This window comes from Triturus cristatus, chromosome 2_2 (assembly GCF_964204655.1).
Source record: "Triturus cristatus chromosome 2_2, aTriCri1.1, whole genome shotgun sequence".
Classification (NCBI taxonomy): Eukaryota; Metazoa; Chordata; class Amphibia; order Caudata; family Salamandridae; genus Triturus; species Triturus cristatus.
In genome coordinates, this window is record NC_140582.1 from 491,745,914 (window position 1) to 491,764,360 (window position 18,447).

Here is an 18,447-nt window from a genome sequence, read left to right on the forward strand (position 1 = left end):
CGTCATATCCAGGTAAGGCAGCTCGTCCCCACGGCCTTTCCCAGAATGCTGCTCTTGGTCTGCTGCGAGTCATGCCAGTGCAGGCAGTGCATTTGAGTGTAAACTACCCATGATACGATCTGATCTGTTGGGTGCTATGCATCAGAGGGTCCCTGGGTAAGTTAGGGTCATGGCTAGGGTCTGCTCCCCAGCCCAACAGTTGCACAAAGGAGTAAGGCACCACACTCCAGACAGTCACTCTGACCTATCCCAGGTCGGCACAGCAGGACAGAAAGGTTGTAGGATGAGGACGTCAGCCAAGGCCCGAGCATGATGCAGATTGGCTTGTGCTGTGTGGATCTTTACACAAGTGTTTGAGGGGAAAGGGATCTTCCAGCAGTTCAATGCTTATCTCGGGAATGGGACTCCTGCTCACAAAGCATCAATCGCTCACGGCGGAGGAGGGGGTCGCACGCAGTAGGCACCCAAATAGATCCACATGTGCATCAGGGAGCTGTAGAGCAGGTCAAGGACAGTGCACATCAAACTGGTGTAGCAGTTGCACCAGGTCGGATTCGGGCCTGCCCACTTAAACGCACCAGTCTATATACAGCACTGTTAAGCCTTATGGTCAGTGCAAGAATTGCGCCGGGGCGATCTCCCTCAAACTGCAGAAAAACCGGGACACCCACAGCAGCACCGCTTATGTTCAAGCTGTTTATTTTCATCCCTGTTGTCTAGTGATCTGTTGGAGAGTTTTAATTTGTTTTATGCCAGGCACGTGTTCCTGGTGGGTCGTGTGCATCCAGAGTCGTGTACCCAGCTTCGCGGCTCATCCAAGGGCCTTCGCCCGCTGCCTCCCCGTGCCCCATCTGCCGCCGACTCCCAACCAGCACCCAACTCCAGGTTGGACCAAAAGTGTTTCTGCCACGAAGAGTGCAGTCAGGGAATACCCGCACTTTCCTGGACAGGAAACTGCAGTGTCCCTAGAGATGGTGTCCCTGGGACATTTCTTGACTCGGGGATGGGGTTCCTGGGGCTGTTCTCTGGCTCTAAGAGGGGAAACAAAGTCTGCATGCCCTAAAAAAAATGGCACAAAGGAATGGGGCCCATTGAGTCCTACTGTGGCTTGGGGAGAGGGACTCTATGCCCCCACCCCTCAAACTGAAAACTGCCCCGGGGATTGAGGTCCCCAGTCCCTCATAGCGGCTCAGGAAGGGGGGGGGACATATGACCCCTCCTCTTGGTTATAAACACTCAGGGAGGGAGATGGGGTTCAGACATTACCTCACCATCAAAAAAAAGTGTGGCCTGGGGATTGGGTCCCTGGGCTTCCAGAAGGCTTAGCAAGGGGGGGGGGGCTGCAACGCCCCCCACCCCCTAAAAATTTAACTGCGCCCCCTCTCCCAATGAGTTTGGAAGGAGCCAGCAACACACTTGATTTTTCAATAATATTTTCTAATTAAACTGGGGTGCCCCGCTGCCAGCCTGGAGCATCCTGCCTCATTTTTAAAGCCGGGGGATGCCCCAGAGCGTCCACAAAACCACTGACTTCCCTGGCTGCACCCATGATGAGAGTGCAGGGAGAAACTTGTGTTCTCCCACTCGGCATGAGTAGCTTTTTGCTCCTGCCGTGTGGGAGCACTTAACAGTTCCCTGCACATTTGTTGTACATGCTGGATAGATATGTGTTTCTTGTTGTTCAAGGACCCCTTGGTTTAATACAGACCAATTGATCGTAATTACATTGCTTGTACATCTGTTTCTTCATTTACTGTTATCTTCGCTGCATTAAGTTTATTTCAGGGCATTATAAATCACTAACTTCACAAATATTTAATTATAATATTTTGTTGTAAATGATTTCCTTGCTGTCCGTTTGCTTTAGTTTTGATTATGTTGTTGCATTATTTATATTCGGTTTTCTGAAAGACTTGTATTTGACTCTTTTAGATGCTTCATTTGAACCATCGGTTGCCCTGGCAAGCCTTGTGCAGCATATCCCCTTACAGATGATAACTGTTCTCATCAGAAGCCTAACAACAGATCCGAATGTAAAAGATGCAAGTATGACTCAAGCTCTTTGCAGGTATTATTTTACTAGAAATGGGAATGGGAAAAAAGACACACTCATTTTCACATTTTGTATTTGTGATAAACTGCCCCATTTTTAGGTCTCGCCTGCGCCAGCGCATGCGCTGTATCAAGCGAGACATTTAGTAAGCGGGTTTCGAAAGTGCTACCCAGAGGCTTTCGCCGGCCACCAGCTTGCTGTTACGCGAACAAGCGCGCGCGACATGCACAGCTGCCATCTGGCTTTCGTCAGCTTTTTTTTCCTTGCACTTTCACGGCCGCGCAGCCATTGCTTATATTTTTTTATGTGCATTCCTCGCGACACCCTTTCCTTGCTCTCCCAAGCGCCTCGCTCCGCCCCTTCCCCACCACAGAGCTTTTAAGTTAGGAAAACACAAGCCATGTTTTATTTAAAACCTCACCGAGCAGGGGCTCCCAGCCGCAGACCTCAGAAATAGGCAATACTTTAGCCGCACATCCGTTTTAAGTACACGGACGCCACACTGTGTTTTAGCGCGGCACCAGCTTTCAAGTTTGAAAAACAGAGCCATGTTTTATTTCAAAACATCACTGAGCAGGGGGCTCCCGGCAACAGACCTCACAAACAGACAATCCTTGAGCCCACTTTATTTTGAACTTTTGGTCCGCACGGATCAAACACCTTCATTGTAAAGGCATCTAACAAACTGAAATAAATGCACGTCGCAGCCTTGTGGCAATTGTGTACAGCGTGATTTTGACACCTTATTTAATGGGAGCATGTCAAGGGTTTAAAGCCCAAAGCATACACTGGGTAACCATGCGTCATGCATTGTCAGCACCTCAAGCGCTGCCCTTTGCTTTGCTAATATGTCGTGAATACTTGTTAACGCCTGTGAACTGCAGATGACTTGTGCCTCCTTATTCTGTCTGCAGTTTTTTGTTGTTCTGAATTTACTTCCAACGTATCTCGTTTAACACTTTGTACAACCACAGACAACAACATAACACTCCCTTCCACGCATATCAGCCTACCCCTTTGCTGACCCCAGTGCCTTGACCCATGGGCCCTACACAGGAGTTCACTTTTTAGCTGGCCTAGCTTTCATCTTGCCCGATTACAGCTGTGAAACCTACCTAAATGACCATCAAAAATAAACATTGCTTTTAGTCTTCCACAGTGACAGAAACCGACTGGGGGCAAATCACACTTCCTGGTGAAAGTGCAAAGTTGTGCAGTGTTGTGTTCCGATGTAGGATTTTTCAAAGCATATCTGGTTTTTCCCACTGTGCAGGTGTGTGGGCGTCGCAGTTGTGTTCAATTATTAGATTAAAACAGATTTCTTTAACCGTTCTGTCGGCGTTGCATGTTTAATAAATACCCTATCCCAATATGGTAAACTAAGTGAAAGACCTAGAAACAAGCTAACCTCTACTTTCTTTGTGAAAGATGGAGCTCAGCTCACACGTCTACCTAGAATGATACCTCCTCCCAGGAAACTGTTTGTATCAAGTTCTTTCTTACACTCTGGTAGCGTTTTCTTCTTTACTTTGTTATTCTTCTCTGTTCTGGGTTAAAACTGCTTTGAAGTGTGTGTACTTTGTAAACAGAGCTTATACTTGTACCGGATGAGACAATGGTGGCTATGCTTTAGTAAACAGGAAGTTGTGCACAAGCACCAGAAACGAGGGGCCAGCGTAGCCATGCACATCATGGGCCAGCTTTGACTTAACTGCTTCAGGTGCGGTATTATCAACCGGTCTGTGCCCATTTTAATGTCACTTTTAATCTGCATTTTTTGCTTCCTTTTGGGTTTAACATCTCGTTTCCACATACAGATTGAGGGGTAACTTTTCCAGGTAGTGTTGTTCAAATAATATTTCCCACAGAATCGCAGTGTTTGTCAAGTCCACTTTAAAGGCTGCCTCACCCCGTGTCCTCCTTCTATCTCAGTGTCAGTGTTGCTGCTGCTTCTTTCCTTCTTCCTGCCTGTGCTGCTTCTTTTGTTTATCCTTTTTTCCCCTCACCCTCCCATTGTCTGTGTAAATTCTTCACCCCACCTCTCACTCTGCCATTGTTTGTGTTACCCCCCCTCCAACCAAAAAAAACCAAGCATTTGTTATGCCTTAGGTCTTGCTTTTGAGAGATGTTGTGCTATTGGCATTGTAAATGACAATGCCTTTTATTTATGTGTTTAAAAACATACACTAATAAAAACATACACTAATAAAAGGCATTGTCATTTACAATACCAACAGGTCAAAGTTTCGCAAATGCGAGACCTATTTATTGTTGAATTCCCCTGCTTGCAGACAGTATGCGCACATATATGCCTGCAAGAACACCTGGTAGAACAATTATGCAATGTGTCTTTTACAAGTACAAAACGGCACCAATTTACAAACATGGCAACTTTTTTAGCTGTCGAACGAATAGCTTGAAATCACTAATGGGGGCCACTTTTATTATGGTGTCTGTGGCCTTTTCTTTGTCCAAATCCGACACTGCTTTTTACCAATTTTATCAGATTCATAACCAACGTTTGCTCTTCCTCCGAGCTATGACTTTGCACTGCTCTAAATGCCCGGAAGAGACTAATGTAGTAAATGCTGTCAAACAGGCTTCCACTAGGGACCGCAGGTATTTAAGTGAAACCTACACACAAACAAAATTTATCAGAAGAACCCACTTCCTTATGAGCGCTCCGCAGCCTCGTACGTTTTATCCCCTTCATTAATGCTGCTGTCCGAATGTTTAATGACAGTGAGCCGCGGAGGTGGTAGTGGGCATTAGAGCAGCACCGATGCCTGCAGCCTCCACTGCTGCTTCAGCTTATGTTGCATCTTCCTGTGGTGGCGTCCGACAGTTTAAAGAGAAAGTGAGGCTGAAAGCAAGGCTGTTGACTGGTACAATTTCTAATGTGGGCATGTGCGAAAATGGTCACAGAAGGAAGTGATCTAAATGTTTCTGATTTTATGTGCTTTCAGACACTTGACTTTTTCAGGCAGTAATCACAGTTTTAACAAGCATTGGCATAGCCAATAGGTCTCGCTTTTGGGACCTTATAAGTATTTAGTTATGCAGCACAGTATCCTTGGTGCAACAACATCAACTGTTGCATGGCTAAACACTTATAAGGTCCCAAAAGCGAGACCTATTGGCTATGCCAATGCTTGTTAGGTTTGTCCTTTGTTAAATGATATACAGAAATGTATGAAGTGAACTGAATGTTGGCCTCTTCCAATGCAAATTATTACTGTTATCAGGATTGCTGGTACTGCTTTGCAGTTAATGTGCGTGCTAAATAGAATTACCCACTCTACGTGATTTGATTCTAAAAATACAGATATTATGCCTCCTGCTATACGGAAATATGTGCATCTCTAAATGGCTGAATGTTCGTGCTTCTGACCTAACGAGCTTGTGCTGGAGCTCAGTGGTTAATGCGCTGGTTACAAACATTTGTGTGTGATTATGTTTGAATCTTTCTGGCACCTGCAAGAGTATTTTCTGGATTAACAATGTACGTTTCAGAGCACACCTCAAAACAGATGCTGATAATTACTATTCACCATTCTTATTTAGCACTTGTTGTATAATTGCGCTCCCTTATTTCCACTAGTTCCCTCATAAGATCTAGCTCTGATGATGCCTAACTAACAAAGTCTTTCAACTGTAGCTTAGGGTCTGGACCCTTAACCCAACCTGCCACCTCACTCTGTTATTGTTGGTATGCAGCATAAAATAACTAGTAATAGTTGTAGAACTGGCTTTGTTACAGAATTGCACTTTGACCTTTAAGGGTATTAACAAGTTGTATTTGCTCAGTTCTTTTCACCATGCTCCTTACAAGAACTCAACACACTCTGCCTTTCAAAAACAATTAAGGTAATATCCTTTATTTGGAGGAATTACTGTTAAATGATGTAAAAAGTCAGTCTCTATTCTATGATGCTATTGTTGTAGTAAAAAATGTATTGAAAACCAGTTGCAAGAATGAATGGTTAATACACCCTTCACATCTCAATCAATGCTTTGAACACTAAATGTGCAGAAGTCAGTCTGATAAGACTGAGTGATTTGAGGATATGAATCAATGGGGGACCAATTTAATACATGGTAAATTTGGGTACTTTAGAGGAACTGAGCTAAAGGTTTGTTTTGCCTAGAAGACAATTCCTGTAGTATGACAGATTATCCAAAACCTAAACAATTGGAACATTTTCCCAAGGTAAGTGTGATAATCTAGGCCATTATAGACTTGGAGAGACAGTAATTCAAGTGTGTCTAGATTACTGTGTAATTCCAGGCCAGCTACAGAACTCAAGCATACTAGGAAATATTAGGGTATTGCCATTGATTTTTGTTGGTGAGGGCACGCAGATGTGTCATGTTCTCTTGAAATGGAAGATTTAAGTTGTTTCAATTTAATTTCTTGCTCTGCACCTATATGAAGTTATAGTGTTCATATAGCACAGCAGCTTTATAGCAAAGTTGTCTGTAGGTACAGATGAACCAGTTACTGGCAAATCGTTTGGCAAAAAAAAATGCCTTCTAAAATAGATGGGTTTTGAGAATATATCTTACGGTTGAGTGCAGTGTCACTGGAACTGTTCCCTGAATATGTACTGAACCACGAAATCCTCCTGGTACCCATGCTTGAAAGGGGTCTATAAACAAAGATTTTGGCAACTTGATCATCTGGCACTTTCATAGTGCAACTAACTTGGAGCCAAGTCCTTTCTGCATTTTATTATGCAGCCACATTTAATAGTTCTGTTGACTGACCTAATTGCAAATTGCTGCGGGCCTAGGACATTGCTATTGTAGCCACAGGCATCCTCTCACATTGAGTCCCCTATATTTTAGGCATTTTTGAGTGTTGCATACATAAATACAAATATATTTTTCTTTTGCCTCATGTTACCTAGGAGTTTTATGTGCATGACACTTGTTTGTATGAAGATGGTCGGGTTTGGCAGGGTGTGCTAAGGGTCCAGACCCTGATCTATGATTAAAAGGCTTGGTTAGTTGGGCTCATCAGAGCTAAATGTTATGAGAGGACCAGGGGAACTAAGGCTGAGTAGTACATAACAACAGAACCAAGTACAATTTTGTGCTCCGGGGACCGATTAATTACACAAGCTGGGCAGCAGAAGGTGACTAGTGCCAATAAATAGAAACTGAATCCAGTACAATTTTATGTGCCAGAGGATCGATTACCTGCTGGGCAGCAAAAAGGTAAAACTACCATTCTATATTCGAGAGGTGTTTCCCTGATTAGAATTGCAAGGGGAAAATAAATGAAAACTGAAGAGGTGATAGTCTGTGAAAGAGTATTTTGTAAGACTTGGGATGTACTTGAGCGCTTGTGTAATCCGTTTAATGGTAGTCTCTTTAATGAATGTACATTCAGCAATTCACTGGGATGCTGAATTGATGTGTTGAAGTTAAAACATGTTAGGATCGGTGTTGTTTGTTCAATAGGAAGATTCACTTCAAAGCAAACTTGTTTTGATTCATCTTCTTGTTTCTCTTTCAGAATGATCGACTGGCTGTCATGGCCCTTGGCACAACATGTGGAAACCTGGGTGATTGCACTTCTTAAGGGGCTAGCCGCCGTCCAGAAATTTACAATTCTGATTGATGTCACTTTGCTCAAAATTGAACTGGTATGCGAGATGATACTTTAATTATGGAAATGTGTGCATAATGTTTCTACAGTGGGTGTAGCTCAGATAAGGTATGATGTGAACCTATCCTGCTGCTGGAACATTAAAGGCTTTTACGAAACGATTGGTTTATCGGTTTTTCCTGAACCTGTTGCAGTTGTGTTGCTCTCGTAACAATGGGTCATGATCTGTTTCAAAGTTGGGGCCCAGGAGTTTATGCTGCCTTCCGACATGCTGTAGTCCTATGGGATTGTTGTCACAGAGAAGAGATGCTTTTGTGGACCTTAATCCAGCACTACTTCTATTTTTTAACTGATTGAATAGCACATAAATGATTGTTGTATGAAGTGTTGTGAACTGTTAAAATAGAAGATATGAGACTTAATAGTACCTGCTTTACCCCCCTCTTAGGTATTCAATCGTCTGTGGTTTCCTCTTGTGAGACCTGGTGCACTAGCAGTCCTCTCCCACATGTTGCTGAGTTTTCAGCATTCTCCTGAAGCTTTCCATTTGGTAAGTTGATGACTTGTTTTAACGGTTTCAAGACTTGCAGGGATGTGGAATTCCTATAGCCAGACGCCCAGGACATATTGTTTGGGGTCAAGGGCAACAAGTTTTCATGTGTATTTTGTTCTTGGGACAAGTAGGCCAAACCCCCTGCAGCACAAACCCTTTGGCTGACAGTTTGAGGTACCACATTATGGATCAGGGAAGGGCACTGTCTGCAGTTAAGGTAATATGTTGTCCATATGTTAATGCTGTTAAAACTTTTATTTATGGTTCATTATTTGAAAGCCTTTATTATTAGGGGGATCACTCTAAGTAAATGTAAGCTATGACTGCACTACTGACAATGGTTCCAGTAAAAATCATATGTGCACACCATTTCAAAGTTTTTGGTTTTGTTTGTTAAACTTTATTTTCCAAGTTTTCACAGACATAAACAAAATATACTTAATGGTACACCGTCATATTCCACATCACAGTTACAGGTAGCAGGATTGAGCAGAGTAAGCACGTTTAAGTGACTGACTATTTCCGTAAGCATGTAAATATCAACCTTTTACATTCTCAGAAGTACATTATCCCACATTTAACCCAACAGTTTAATCAACCTCTATGCGTTTCGTTATCTGGACCGATAAGACTTCACGTACAGTCCAACAGGTGCAGGGTGTCCTAATATCTAGGAGTTGATGACCAGTGTGTGGCAGTAGCAGATCTGGAGGCCATATCCCGTTAACCCACCCCCTCCGGGACAATGCCGTTTTCTACTTGTGAAGTGGACGCCTGTCTCAGTGCCGCGACATAGGCCCCATATGTCTTTAGGACTCGATGAGCTGGGCATAATGCTGCCATAAACTTCACTGTTCACGTTGCAGTACGCCAAGCTGCGCAACCATTTCTGGGATGTGGGGGTAGTCTTACGTCCCCACAGTAAAGCTATCTCCTTTTTGTCTAGTAAGAACCCAAGGGATGCAAATCTCACTTTTTTGGGGAAATTAACCGTGTAGCCCTTAGAGCCACTTCCGGAGTGGGAATCCGTGTCAGAACAATCATGTTACCCAGTGTGATGTGTATCTGCACCCAGTAGGATTGTATTTTGGGGCAGGTCCATGTTAGGTGTGCAAAGTCTGCAAATGGTGCGGAGCATTTCTGACAGGTGTGGGGTCTCGAAGGATCTATTCTATGCGCCATAGCGGGCGTGTGGTAAATACAGCGCAGAAATTTGAAATTTAACAGCTTATGCTTACTATTGAGGGAGACTTCCCTCGTCACATAGTAGCATTTAGCCCATTGTTCGTCCGTTATGGTGTGGCCCAGATCGTGCTCCCATGCGTTTCGAACCTCATCATCTCTGACCTGTCTGACCTCAGCACACGCTTTGTATAGTTTGGAGATGAGATGTGTACCTTTTCTCATTTTCAATGATCAACGTTAGTGGGGCGAAAGAGTCGGGCTCAACTGGCTAAGTAGGCAATGTGGCGCACAGAGCAGAGCGAACTCGCCCTAATACAAAGGCATCCATAAAGGTGAGAGTTTGGAATCGGACGTCTTCAGTAACCGAAAAAATGTGCCCAGCCAGGTAGAGGCCTCCCAGGTTTGTAATGTTGTATTTGTCTAATGTGCGTTGTACCAATATTTCCCCTGTAATTGGCAGCCAAGTAGGGTTGGGAAGGGGTAGGGCAGAAGAGTATAATGTGGTGGCGCTGACTAGTCCCCGTAATTTATTCCATGCCCAACTGGTGGTGGAGACCGTCTGTATGTCATGTGGATCCCTAGGTGCTCCCTTTGGTTGTATGGTGGCCAGTTTGTCAGGCAGGACCAAATCCGCCTCCGGCCGCAGGAATGGTATTCTGGCATCTGGGTGGAACAATACATATGCGTAGCAGCATTGGGCCACCAAATAGTACAGGTGAGGGTCTGGGACACCATATTCCCCCCCCTATCGTATGGTAGGGTAAGCACCTGCCAGCGGACGTGCGCCCTCTTCCTCCTCATACCAATCTTATGAGGTGTGTACGTAATGTAAAAAAAAAATCTGTTGGTTAGGAGTACGGGGTTATTATTAAAAAGATACAAGAATTTAGGAAGTATCACCATTTTGAGAATCGCGACCCTGCCAGCTATTGATAGTGGCAGACGGTGCCAGTGTTCTATCTGGGCTTCTATGGCGCTGATTGCACTCCCATAGTTCAAACTGAGGATTTGTGCAGTGTCTCGGTGAATGTGTATGCCCAAATATTTATCCGACTCCGTGCACCATTCCAGAGGGAAACCCCAATCCCATTGAACCGTGCTAGTCGTTAATGGAAAAATCACGGACTTGTGCCAATTAATGCCTAATCCAGAAAATCAGCTAAATCTGAGTATTTTTCGGATTAGTGGTTCCAGGTTTACCTGAGGGTCTCGGACATAGAGGATAGTGTTGTCCGCATATAGTGAGACCAGCAAGGCGCCAGTGTTAAATTGCAAGCCTCTGTGTATTGCGGGTCCATGGCTAAAATAAACAAAGGAGGGGATAGGGGACAGCCCTGTCGGGTGCCTCGAGACAGTGAGAAGGACCTGGAAAGAGTGCAGTTTAATCGGAGTCTGGCCAGTGGTTTGCAGTATAACAGTGGTGTTTTGGCTATGAAGCCCATAGGCATGCCCATGCGGCGCATGACCGAAAGAAAGAACGGCCATTCTAAGGAATCGGAGGCTTTTTCAGCATCTAAAAGGATAGCGGCAGCTGGTACGTTCGGGTCAATTCTATGTATGACAGCAAATAGTGTCCTGAGATTTAATAAAGTGGAGCGGTGAGGGACGAAGCCCAATTGGGCCGGGGATATGATGAATTCCATTAATTGGGACAGACTATTAGCGATCATTTTAGCCAGTATTTTATTATCTAAGTGTAACAGCGAAAGGGTTCGGTACGAGCTACAAAGGGATGTATCTTTGCCAGGTTTGGGCAGGAGGCTAATGACCGCCTCTTGTAGGGTAGAGGGCAGCACCTGTCTCTCAAGTGCTTCAGCATAGACTTCGATCAATTGTGGTGCTAGGAAGTCTTTATAGGCCTTATAGAAGTCCCCTGTAAAACCGTCTAGGCCGAGTGCCGAGGAGCCCTTGAGAGCCTCAATCGCGCCAAGTACATCAGTCTTCGATATGGTTTCAGCTAAAAAATCTTGCATACACTTTTCCAAATATACCAGCGCAATTTCTGAGCTGAATGATCGCTCCCTAGTTTAGATAAGTAAAGGGCTGTGAAATAGTCCAGGAATTCCTCGCGAACTGCTGGGGTGGATGATATTGTTTTATTCGCAGAGGTTCGGATTTCAGTAATGTAAGGCCTACTGTATGGGGGCGGAGCATCTGCGCTAGCACCCGCCCGGGTCGTTCCGCCTCTCCATACTGTCTAGCAGACTGGTATTTGCCCAGATATAAGAGCTCCCTATCTGCTGCCTCCCGAAATTCAACAAGTAGAGAAAGTCACTTTACCTCTAAGTCCGGGTCGGAGGGGTGTAGCGACGAGATTTCTAAGTTCGCGAGTTTGCGCTCAATGTGCGCTAGTGTGTTGCGCAAGTCTTTAAGTACCCCGGCATGCTTGGAGATGCAGACACCTCTAATGTATGCTTTGAACCTCTCCCATAGGACTGCCCATGTGTCTACGGAGCCGGTGTTAATGAAAAAGTAATCTTCAATGGCTTCGCGTACCTCTTAGATCGTCGTATAGGGCTCGGCTCGGAAATCGACACTGTCGCTCAAAGCCTTCAAGCCGAGGAACATTGAAGCAAAGCTGTATCGGGGCATGGTCTGAGTACATTTGTAGTTGTGTAACCTGTGAACGGAACCAACTGGCCACTCCGGGGGAGACTAGCCAGAAGTTGATCCTGGTCCACGTGTTATGTTGGCCCGAGTAGTGAGTGTACTCCGTTAATGTAGGGTTGTGTTTGCGTCCAGCAGGGAGAGCTTCTCACAGAGATCTAGCAACGCGCGGTGCGCACGCAGCTTAGTATCCGGAGAAGTGGAGGTGCTATCTAAGCTTGGGTTCAATAGCAAGTTAAATTCCCCGATCAATCAGAAGTAAGCTAGGTTCCAGTCTCGCTAGGTGAGCGTGTAGGGAGGTAAAGAAGTCCGGGTAGTCAGTATTCGGACCATAGACGCATACCAAAGCTGTGTAGTGTCCCATGAGCGTGCCTGTGACGATTGTGTATCGACCCTCCGTGTCCCCAACCACTGAGCTGAAGCTGAAGGGAACTCTTATGTATTAGGATAGCTACCCCTCAGGCATAATTGCTGTAATTCGCAAAATATCTATGTGCTCCCCAGCTGGCGTCAAAGCGGGCTGTGTCCGATTTAGGCAAATGTGTTTCCTGTAAATAAGCGATGTCTACAGTGTGTCGCGTCATATAATTCAAACCTGTCGACTTTTACGGTGATCATTCAGGCCCCTGACATTCCAGGACATTAAGGACAAGGTAGAGGGACCTTCGATATTACCTAACCGTGCTATAAGACCGCTCAGCAAGTATGATGTAAGGAAATTGTAAAGAAAACAAAAAAACTGTGACTATAGCAGTACACAACTGGAAATGTTTCCATGTAATGTGATTCTACCCCCCCCCCCGCTCTTCCCACCACCCAGCCTCACCCCATCCCAAGCGAGGCAGTATCCCAATAGAACGCGTAACTTGAGGTACCAAGTAACTCTACATTGGATAGTAAAAACCCCAGAAGGGTACGTTCGCATAGATATGAGCAAATCCAAGGTATACACCTTGAGGGGTGGCAACGTCATATCAGACAGCCAGCAATCTGAAACAACTTAGCTAAATATTTACATTATCCCAGGTTCATTATGCAAGTTTAGGGGAATGAGACCACGCTGCAGAGTCAACCAGTGCCGGAACTGGGGAACAGTTCAGCACTTGCGTCAGAGACACTGTGTGGAGGGGAGGGCCCCCCCGCCCCTCAGCACAGCCCCATTGTTATTTTGTTTAGACGTGTGGCAGAATTCTTGCGTGTCTTTTGGGGTATCAAAGATGCGAGCGCGGCCACCTATGTCCACTTTCAGTCTGGCAGGGTACAGCATACCATATTTTAAACCCAGATTTCTAAGTGTGGCTTTCACCCCATTACATTTCCGGCGGGCATCCTGCACCATTGCAGTGAAGTCTGGTTAGAAGGATAGTTTAGAGCCCTGCCACATGGTGTCACCCCAATCTCTGGCCAGGGTTAACACTGAATCCCGGTCTCACAAGTTCATGATTCTGGCAATAATGGGTCGAGGGGGACAGCCAGGATTTGGTCTGGGCCCGAGGGATCGGTGCGCTTGCTCTATCACAAATCCCTATATGAAGGACTCCTTTCCAAAAATGGCAGACAGCAATGACTCTACAAACCGATCCATCCGACCTGCTGTTGCAGTCTCAGGGACCCCTAAAATACAAATGTTATTGCACCTACTGCGTGCCTCTAGAGCTACCTCCATAATGATGCGTTCGGTACGTTCCAGGCGCTTCAGGGACTGTGCCATCCTCGATGTCTGAAATGCGGGCTTCGGCAACATCCAGACGTCTGTCATGTGCTTGAATTTTGGCCCCCATATCTGCCAAGCTCTTATCCAATGCGTCAAACCGCCCGTCTGAGACCGTGAAACCCGCCCTCATTTCATGAAGCATTGACGCTGACAGTGTAGGGAGGTCATCTGCACGGTCCGCTCTCTGTGCACTCTCGGCCATTGTGGGGGCTTCTTCAGTGGTTCTGTCTGAGAGTTTTTCGAAGGTCTGGGTCTTTTGTTCGGGGTCTTTGCGGCCCATGCCGCGGCGTTGCGTCGTGGTGGAATCGCAGCTTACCAATGAGAATTGTGCCGATGTCGCCACCTGAGGCAGCTCCTGAACTCAGTAGTTTGCGGCACTTCTGGGGAAGTTGTAGTACCCTTGGCGCGATGCGTAACCTGATCTGTGTGACGGCAAGGGGAACAACACCCCGCAGGATTACATGCACGGTGTAGCATATGCCTGCGTCAGGCCTCGTGGGCAGGCCCAGACGGCACCATTGCGCCGTGCTCAAGCCGTCCAGGACTGACTATGAAGAGGGTTGCAATTCAAAGAACTTGTGACGTAGGAGTTTGCAGATGGACTATAGGGCGCTGGACGCAACCAAAGCCCCAGATCAGGCCCAACACCTTGTGTGTCCTGTACTAGTGTCCGACAAGTAGAGGTAATCAAAGGCGCCAGGAAAGCCAGGTAGCTACAGTGTCGTGTCTTTTAGCACTGCTTTGGAGCAGGGAAAAGCATCCAATGGATGCCGGTCTCACGCGCCCCAGGGATCCAGACAATGGGGCAGGGCGCCCGCAGTGGAACAGCACGGGAGCGGGGAGAAGGGACCACGCCACAGAGCAGGCGACCGTCACGTGCCGGGGATCGGCGCGGAGACGTCCCCCACCCCCTCTTCCTCCACACTTCTACACCCTCAGTAGATCACATGTAAAGCTCGTCATGGGGCCCTGTCCCGCGCGCGGCCTAAGTTCGTGACCGGTGCAGTGTTTTCAACTGGGTGCGGTCTACCGACACCGCGGCCTAGCCCAGTCCTTCGCGCCGCATAGGGAGGAGTTGCCACTACCACCCCACGCCTAGCACCAGCGCCGCAGCAACTGGCCCCTACTCACCGCCTGCAACACCGGGCACCATCTCTCTCCGTCACCCGTTCAGAGCAGTCGGTTCCTGGACGACGAGCTCCACCCCGCCTTGTCTCCGTTCGGCATTCGATGTATCTTGATGACGGCGGCTCCTCCAGGGATTGGAGTCCGTCCGTTCGAAACAGGGTCGTTTCACGCAATCAGCAGTGTTCAGTGTAGGAGCATATTTGATCGATTTTATAGAGGATAACACAGGATGTAGTTGGCTGGCCGACTGAGCTTCAACTACAAGCGGCCATTTTGGATGCCTGCGTGGCCACGCCCCCCCCACCATTTTAAAGTTTAGCAATATGAGGCTATTTATAATGCTCATAAAATGCTCACTGATTTGATGCAAATATTTGCAGAAGCTTGAAAACAAGATTGATGATTCTTTGCTTACAAAATATAATGTTAATAAGAAAATGAAAGCAGGAAAAAAAAACATTTAGCTAAACTACTGTAAAATTTCAGGTAGTATTTCTCTGCAGCATCATTTAGGAGCATGTGTAGATGCATGCTAGTATTTCTCAAAAATATTCATAATGGAAAATAAGTGTAACCAGTTTTAATAAGATTATGGGAAACAAAAATAAACTAACTTTGGCAAAGCCAGTAGGTCTGAAATTGGTGGTCAGCTCTTAAGTTTTGTCAATGTGTGACTTGTTTTGGCATGGTTTTATAAAACCTTATTAGTGTCAGAGCTGCCGGGCCCCCACCATTATAACAAGTATTGGTAAAAGCAAAAATATTTATTACTCTCAAAAAGCACACTGCCGCAGTAGTTACTGGCACTGAACGAAACTACTTTGGGTGCTGATATGCTCCTTGTGAGAGAGTAGAATGCTGTCCCTCACAGTGAAGTCAGCTGATACAGAGAGAGAAAGGCAACATTTTAATAAACACAAAAGGTCACGGTCAACGCCAGACCAAATTAGGGGCCGAGTTATTAAAGAAAGTCTTAAAAGTGCACCCATGGTATATGTCCTTGCATTAAGTGCAGCTGTACGGCTTTAGTGAATTCCTAAGAATTTACAGAAGTAGGACAAGAAATAGTACTCCTAGAAAATATTTGTGAACTGCATTTTAGCATAAGCAAATATGCAGGTGTAGATTTGCTCATGCGCAAATCTGAGTGTTTGCAAGTTCACTTTCCCTCCAACCACTTTTTCCCCCAACTCTGGAAGAAGGTTTACGTCTGCCATTGTCAGGAGACTATTTCGAACTTTTCTCAGTATGGGAAAAGATTAGCAAAAAGTTGTTGAAAACCCTTAAAACATGCAAGTTAGTACGTTTGCACAGACTCAAAATGGCATTCTAACCCTGGAACTATTGCTTACCACTACCTTCAGCCCCAGTATGTAGATCTGCGGAAACGTGGCAACATAAGGGGATTGCAAGTATCCAAACACAACTATGGTATGAGCCCTGGCATAATCAGAGAGGCTATATCATAGCTCTTATATAATGAGATTGCTGCCATAATTTGTCACCGCACTACATGACACCAAAGGGACAAGTGGATTTTGTTACAGGACAAGTAGATTTTGTTACAGGACAAGTAGATTTATGAAGCAACCTGCCCCATGGACAAGTAGATATTTTATTAAATTCCACACCCCTGAGACATGGCATTATAAAACATTATCTACCCTTTCTGTGATGGTTGCCTTCTCCTTAAAAGCATGTGTAATACAAAAGAGACATTATTTCCATTTTGGGATCTACCGTGATTAGATCTGCTGAAGAAAGGGCGGTATATAGTGGTTACTCTTATGAGTGGTTTTTAATTAAAACCAGACTGAAACCATTGATTTTTGGTACCGCGTGGATGCATCAAACTAGACGGACAAATACAATTCTTGATCCCCTATTAAGTGATTTTTTTTTTTATTTTCTTTTTTTTTTAAACATGTTTTTATTGCAGAATTAGGAGTGAGGCATCCGTGATGCCAACCTGTACACACCTGGTATCTCAGAGCACACCCATCGTTATAGCAATGCACACAGCCATTCAGCCCACATCCCGGAGGCCGGGCGGCATACCAGTACAGAGACTCTGAGTATCACAGCAATCATTTCACAAAGTGGCAGGTCAACAGCCCAATATAGTATCTGCTTTTATACCCATCCACCTTATTCCCCAACAATCCATCCTAACTGCATTTGTCAGAACACTACTACAACACCCCAGTAACTCCCCACCACCCTACCCACCCCCCAACTGCTGCTGATGTGGGCCCTGATTGTGGGGTCTAACGCAATTGTTCTCCAGTTGTTGCATATCCCCTATTAAGTGATGTGCTCAAAAGTGATCTCTCAGTGGCAAATGTGCAATTCAAAAACATTTGTATTTGTACAGAGTAATAATGACATAAGAATAAGGGTATGTGGGCAGCTGAAGTGATTCAGTCACTCATTCCACGTGTCTAATCAAGACATGTATTTCCTAGTCTTATTGTCGTTTAAGGCAACAACATTGTGATTCATTAATTATTCAAGGATCCTAATCAGAACAGCAAAAGTAAAAATAAAAAATAAAGTACACAAATGGGACCCTTGTAAAGAGAGTAACTGAATAGAAGCAAGTTAGGAAGAATTCCAAAAGAAATAGAAGCACTGGAAGAGAAGCTGCAAACAGATGAACTTACAAAGGAGTACAAAGCCAGGCCATTCTAAGGGGCTGGAACCAAGGAGGTATGAAAAGAACCAAAAGGGTCCCTAGTACTTAAGTGGTAGGATAAGGGAGAGTCAGTAGCCCTCAGTTGTTGCACTAATTGGTGAGAAGGTGAGAAAAAGCTTCAGGGTGGAGAAATGAGGGAGGTAGTTATAGAGTATAATTTGGGAAAGTTTAAATCAGTCAGTTGAGCCCATCCTCATGTGAAATGGGGGGGTGGAACTGAAAACAAAAAAAAGTTATCAAGAAGATTGCAGATCCCTGTTAGTTCAAAATGGGAATGGCTCAATCAACCGGTTGCAAAATCTGACAAGAGAAGGTGCTCCTAAAGAGAAAAAAGCACATTAACAGTAGCATGCCCTGTTCTACGTAGCAGTAGGGTCCACCCTGATGGAGACCCATGCAGAGGTCAGCCACCACAGGTACTGGGTCAGCGGAAGCATGGATCATTAATTTGATGTTATATGTTTTGTTAGCACAGTTTTTGACAAATTGGCTGAAACATTTCTTGAGCAGCATGTGGCGTGTAGGTCTTGATTACTGTGGGAACCTCCAAATACATGCATGGGTGGATTTATAGCAGCCGAGAGACTTGTTGGTTTGTTCTTTGGGTTCCTGAAGTTTGAGTCAGAATGTTGAATACATAATGCTGATACAAACTGTGAGTTGCGGGATGCATTATGAGCTGATCAGAAGTGCCAATCTACTCTCTACACAGTGGCAGCCAAAACCCTTGTTCACCTAGAATGTTCAGGGTTTAAACAATTGTAATAAGAGGGCCAGGGTGGGCGCATGCCTAAGGAAGTGTGGAGTGCTAATTGCTTGATTCCAAGTAACACATTTACTCTGTACTGAGGCAGATAAACCTCGACGTAAGTGGAGGGAAAACTTTAGCATGCCAGCT

General features: G+C 45.3%; 1 protein-coding gene across 1 annotated transcript in view; it reads left to right on the top strand.

Annotated features, from left to right (window-relative positions):
• The window catches only part of USP38 (ubiquitin specific peptidase 38), a 216,248-nt gene that overhangs the window by 32,796 nt on the left and 165,005 nt on the right, over positions 1–18,447 (top strand). The window contains exons 3-5 of the mRNA XM_085641602.1: positions 1,933–2,068; positions 7,575–7,704; positions 8,116–8,217. Of these exons, the coding sequence (XP_085497728.1) occupies positions 1,933–2,068; positions 7,575–7,704; positions 8,116–8,217 (368 nt within the window). The remainder of the gene's footprint in view (positions 1–1,932; positions 2,069–7,574; positions 7,705–8,115; positions 8,218–18,447) is intronic.